Source organism: Natrix helvetica, assembly GCF_964273705.1.
Source record: "Natrix helvetica genome assembly, chromosome: 1".
Taxonomy (NCBI): domain Eukaryota; kingdom Metazoa; phylum Chordata; class Lepidosauria; order Squamata; family Natricidae; genus Natrix; species Natrix helvetica.
The window spans coordinates 340,861,373-340,867,427 of NC_138548.1; the positions used below are offsets into that span (position 1 = coordinate 340,861,373).

Here is a 6,055-nt window from a genome sequence, read left to right on the forward strand (position 1 = left end):
CCCCCATGCCAGTGGTTGATTGCTAATTTTTTTACTACCGGTTTAGGCACGTTCCTCCGCGCGCGTGCCGTTTCTGCACAGAAGTGTCCGGACGGGTGGGAGCTTCCCACCGCCGCTACTACCAGTTCGCCCGATCTGGGCTGAACCAAGAGCAACCCACCTCTGCCCCGTGCACTCTATCCTTAGCTCCCAGAAGAAAGGAAAGAGGGAAATGAAATTAAATAAAGACTGATCACTATCTCAGAACTTTAAGGAGACCACCCAAAACCCCCTTCTCATTCCTCCTGAATATCATTCAAGCTGACTCAATCAAGAGCCCTGGTGGCGCAGTGGTTAGAATGCAGTATTGCAGGCTAATTGTGTCCACTGCCAGGAGTTCAATCCTGACCGGCTAAAGGTTGACTCAGCCTTTCATCTTTCCGAGGTGGATAAAATGGGGACCCAGAATGTTGGGGGGGGGGGAACGGGACAATGTGCTGGCTCTGTAAACAGCTTAGAGAGGGCTGTAAAGCACTATGAAGAGGTATTTAAGTCTAATTGCTATTGCTATAGCTATCTAACTCACGTCGGCAGCTCCGTTGAAAGGCATTGCCGTAGTAGCCAGGCTGACATTCGGCACAGCGGGGTCCACCAGTGTTGTAAAGGCAATGTAGACATTGACCGGTATGTGGGTCACAGGCCTCGGGATCACTGGGGTCAATGTTATTGTTACACTGACAAGGGCGGCAGGCACCACCTTCCTGCCCAGGGCTTCCAAAATAGCCAGGGGAACAGCGATCACATCGTGGCCCTGCCAGAAAAAGAGCAAGTTATCCATGAGATATTAAAAAGAAAAGAACTTTCCTCGGCTGCTTCACAATCAGCCAATACTACTGAATTTCTGAGGAATTGGGAGAAGGGATTGGGTGGAAGTTGGTGGAGGAAATTTGGATTCATAGGATTTCTGGTATCCAAAGTCAGATATTGGATCACCCTTTGTCTGAAGTGGTGTAGGGTTTCCTGCCTAAACAGGGGGTTGGACTAGAAGACCTCCAAAGCCCCTTCCAACTCTGTTATTCTGTTAATAATTACATTCACTGTCCCAGTTGGGTATGTGCTGGGTGGCACAGTGGTTAGAGTGCAGTCCTGCAGGCTACTTCTGCTGATCACCAGCGGTTTGGCAGATCGAATCTCACCAGGCTAAAGGCTGACTCAGCCTTCCATCCTTGCGAGGTGGGTAAAACGAGGAGCCAGATTGTTGGGGGCAATAGGCTGACTCTGTAAACCGCCTAGAGACGGATGTAAAACCATTGTGAAGCAGTATATGTCTAAATGCTATTGCTATTGCTACTGTATGTCTGGATGGGCATGGAAGGGAGAGGAAATTAGCAGAAGATAACTCAAGTGATTGGCTTGCAAATCTTAAGATTACACAAATTGTACAGATGAAGTATCTCCAGGGACTCTATGGGTCAACTGTTTCTGATCCCTGCATCTGTCTGCAAAAGACCTCAAGTATCTGCTGACTGCATTCTTTTGATGAGTCACATGATGGGCAGGTCACTTTAGCATAATTGTGGCAAGAGTCCAATAATGCTTCAAAGGGGTATTGGAGAAGGTGGGCTTGCAAAAGATGGAGCATCACAGATTTCTGAAACTTAAATTATTGTTGGCAATCATACACCTTCCTTGCCTCCAGGATACAGGTAATCCTCGACTTACAACCATAATTGAGCCTGTAATTGCAGATATGTCATGGTAGCCGTTAGGCACCTGATTTTATTACCTCTTTTGCAATGATTGTTAAGCGAATGTCATAGTTGTTAAACAACCCCGTGTTTTCCAATGGCCTTTTATGGTTGTTGCCAGAAACCGGAAATAAATGCCCAAGACAGCAAAAAAAAAAAAAAAGCTGCAGAAAAACAGAGTCATGTGATCGCGGGAGACCACAAATGGCCGTAAACACAAGCCAGTTATGAAAAGTGATCACATGACTGTTGGAATTTTGAAATCAGGTTGTAGTTCAGTGGAGGTCTGCTTTAACTCTGAATTGTCACCAAGCAACAGGTGGTTAAGTGAGAATTACCTGTATACCTTACCTGTGTAGCCAGGAGCACACAAGCAAACGATCTGGTTTGTGTCTCTGTCAGCCTGGCACGAAATGCCATGATAGTGCCGAGAACCTGGATATCCAGGACAGGGACACGGCCGACACTGTTGCCCTGATCCCAGGACTGGGTCTCCATAGTATCCGTCCAGGCACCTGCAAGGGAAGCAGAAATCCAAGCAATGATGGACATCTGAAATTATCATGACCTTTTCAAGGTTATTTTTCACAAAATTAGTATTGTCCAGAATGGGCACTTGTATCAATATTTTATCAAACTTGTTAGGGATGTAACCCTAGGCTTGGCTTGGCAATGTATATAAGCTATGATTGTAACAAATGTATCTGTTACTTTAAATGCTAAAGAGATGTAATTGATTTGTTACCTCAAGCAGCCATAAGAGGGAGCCAGAATGACTGTTAGCTCTCTGTTTGTTAGCTGATCGGTGTATTGTGAGGTACTGTGGTTTGCTACTGTTAGCTGTTTTTTGTGCTAAACTGACTATTTGATAACTGAATAACTGAACCGTGTATGACTTGGACTGTTAACAGGACTCTGAATACCTCTATATTTCCGCATAGCAAACTACTATATTTTATACTATTCAGTGTCCCTGTATGCTGGTTTGTGCATGTTCTTCCATACACTCTCATTACGCTTCTCTGCACACTCGCTCTCCTAATGGGGAGCTTAATTACTTAACAAAACTTACTATTAATCTTCTCATCATTCCTTTCACCCATCTTCTCCCGCTTATGACTGTATGACTATAACTTTGTTACTTGTATCCATACGATTTATATTGATTGTTTCCTAGTATGATTTGATTGCTTATTTGTACCCTATGATTATCATTAAGTGTTGCACCTTATGATTCTTGACGAATGTATCTTGTTTTTTTATGTACACTGAGAGCATGTGCACCACAGACAAATTCCTTGTTGTCAAATCATACTTGGCCAATAAAGAATTCTATTCTATTCTATTCTATTCTATTCTATTCTATTCTATTCTATTCTATTCTATTCTATTCTATTCTATTCTATTCTATTCTATTCCTATTCTATTCCTATTCTATTCCTATTCTATTCCTATCCTATCCTATCCTATCCTATCCTATCCTATCCTATCCTATCCTATCCTATCCTATTCTGTCTTGCTGCAGCAGATTCTGTGGAGCACTACCAACATTATAATGTCCAAGGAACATTTCCCCCCTCAAACTCATAGGTAACCTACTTTCCGCTAAACTTCCTATGCCATCAAATTGTTTATTTAGTTATGCAATTTATCTATTGTCTCCTTCCAGCCCTGTTCGTAGATGTCACACAGGTTCTTCTTCCTAAAATAACCCTGCAAGCTCAGCTCAACTCTTCCCCTGAAGATTGGTGTCTATGCAGTAAGAGTAATGCCATTTTTAGGGGAGAATAAATGGAAGGCTCTTTTAGATTGCTTCGAGGCTGAGAACAGGATGGGGGAAGAACACTTCTATCTTTGATCATAATCCTGCCCAGCATCAAATAGATACATCTCTCAAAACATTTTATCCATTGAAAATGCTTCATCAATAGTTCTCAGCACAACATTTCTACCAGGGCTTAGTGAAGTGGGGCCTTACTTTAAAGCTTTCCATTGGTCTGCCATACTCACCTTTCACAATGGCGGCCTGCTGTATAATCTCGGCATTGTTGACAGGCTCCGGTGTGTGAATCACATTTCTCGGCGTGCCCGTTACAGTGACAAGGACGGCAGTGAGGGAAGCCCCACTGGTCTAGTGGACAATGATCACACTGGCGTCCCATGATACCCTGCTGGCATCGGCATTGGCCACTGACTGGGTCACAGATTTTGGAGACCGAGCCCTCAGGGGAACAAGCGCAGGCTGTGAAAGCAAAAACAAAAACCAGGGATCAACAAACATGGAGACTTTATTCTGAGGGCGGATCAGGTAGGCTCATCCTTATTCAAGGGTGTCCATTGAATGAGAACGGAATTGCAGGGATGGATGTAACCTGTGTCAATACAGGCAGCCCTCTGATTACAACCGCCATTGAGCCCAAAATGTCTGTTGCTAAAGCAAGACAGCTGTTAAGTGAGTTCTGCCCCATTTTACGACCTTTCTTGCTGCGACGGTTATTGCCCCCCCGATATTAGAACTACCACCGACCTCCGCTCCTTCCGACAGAAGCTTAAGACCCACCTGTTCCAATTAGCTGGCTTAACTGATTTATAGTCCCATTTTAACCTCCTGGCAAACATCTTATTGGGTAGTTTTTAAGGGTATTTTAATGTATTTTAATGTTTATTTGTATTTTAATTTAAATATTGTACAGTCCACATCCTACCTCCTCCTTTTACCTATTTGTATATTTAAGTATACCCATATTTTGTATTTATACTGTTTTAATATGACTGTACACCGCCCCGAGTCCTGTTTAGGAAAGGGTGCGGTTTATAAATTAAAGTTTATTATTATTATTATTATTAAAAGGATCACTGCAGTGGTTAAGTTAGAAACACGGCTGAAAAAGGAATCCGGCGTCCCCCCCATCGACTTGGCTTGTCCGAAGATCACAAAGGATTATTACCTCTTGTGAGAAACAGAACAGCCAACCTGGGAAGCAGCAACTGTCATCAATACGAATCAGTTGCCAAGTGTCCAAATTTGGATCACGTGACCGTGGGGATGTGGCAATGGTAGTAAATGTGAATTGGCCGTACATTGCTTAGTGCCATTGTAACTTCGAGCCGGTCACTAAGCGAATGGTTGTATGTTGATGGCTACCTGTATTGAGGTATTATGCAAAGGAGATTATTTGGCACACAATGTTTCATTTCAGCAATGACATCATTGTGTAAATGATGTAAACCACTGTATGCAAAATCTGTCGCATATCTGATTTCTGATAAATTGGGGTGTCACTCGGTTACCTGCAGGGGTGAAATCCACTTATCTTTGCTATCGCTTTGGTCGCAATGTGAGCGTGCGTTCACCTCTGTGCATGTGCGGTATCTCCCACGCATACGCAGAGCGTCAAAACGTAAGGTAAGCGAACAGCGGGGGGGGGGAATCAGCTCTGCTGCGCAATTTATATTAGCTAGAAAGCAGGAAACCCTGCTTTCTAGCTAATATAAATTGCGCATCACAGAGGATCATTGGAAAAACCGGTTCGCCTGAACTGGTTTCATTTATTTTACTACCAGTTTGGGCAAACCAGTAGCATTTTTACTACCGGTTCAGGTGAACCAGTCCAAACCAGTAGCATCTCACCCCTGGTTATCTCTTAGGGCGGCTATCTATTCTGTCGAACAGAATAGATGGAGAATATATTTGTTCCCAGTGGAGGCCCAAATAATAAGGAGTTTCCTGATGTTGATATTATGCCCATCTCACCTCTGGCACAGAGCATTTTTTGATTTTTTGTTACTTATAGTATGGTAAAGGCAAATGGAACAACTCCTTCAAAGTGACCTCAGCTGTTGGAAACCGCATAATGATGACCATGCGGGGGGGGGGGGGGGCTTCAAAAATTTTACCAACAGGTTCTCTGCCTGGTTGCTGGGTGGGCGTGGCCTAGTCAGCCGCCTGCACCACAGCAGGGGAGGGCATTTTCGACCTCCCCGGGCTTCGAAGGTTTTTTTCGAGCCTCCGGGAGGGTGAATACGGACTCCCCCAGGCTCCCTCTGGCCCTCCGAAGGCCGGAAACGGGCCCATTTCTGGCCTTCCGGAACTTCTGGGAGGCCCGTTTTTCTCCCTCCTCAAACCTCCAGGTGAGCCCTATACTTACCTGCATCCCAAATGGGCCTCGTGGGGACTCTGAGAGGGGAGGGGTGGGAGAGGCAAGGCAGGGTGGGCGGGGCCAGCCAGGGGTGCGATTTGTGGCTTCTTCGAACTAGGCAGATTCTTAGCTAGGGGTTCTCCTGAACCCACGAGAAGCCAAAGCAGCCCATCCCTGTGACCATGTTGT

General features: G+C 44.7%; 1 protein-coding gene across 2 annotated transcripts in view; it reads right to left on the reverse strand.

Annotated features, from left to right (window-relative positions):
* LOC309383079 (laminin subunit beta-1-like) overlaps positions 1-6,055 on the reverse strand; it is a 112,751-nt gene that overhangs the window by 33,077 nt on the left and 73,619 nt on the right. For both annotated transcript variants that reach the window (XM_081935239.1, XM_081935238.1), the window contains 3 exons: positions 3,738-3,969; positions 2,079-2,242; positions 566-790 (listed from right to left, as the gene is read on the reverse strand). In XM_081935239.1, the coding sequence (XP_081791365.1) occupies positions 566-790; positions 2,079-2,242; positions 3,738-3,969 (621 nt within the window). The remainder of the gene's footprint in view (positions 1-565; positions 791-2,078; positions 2,243-3,737; positions 3,970-6,055) is intronic.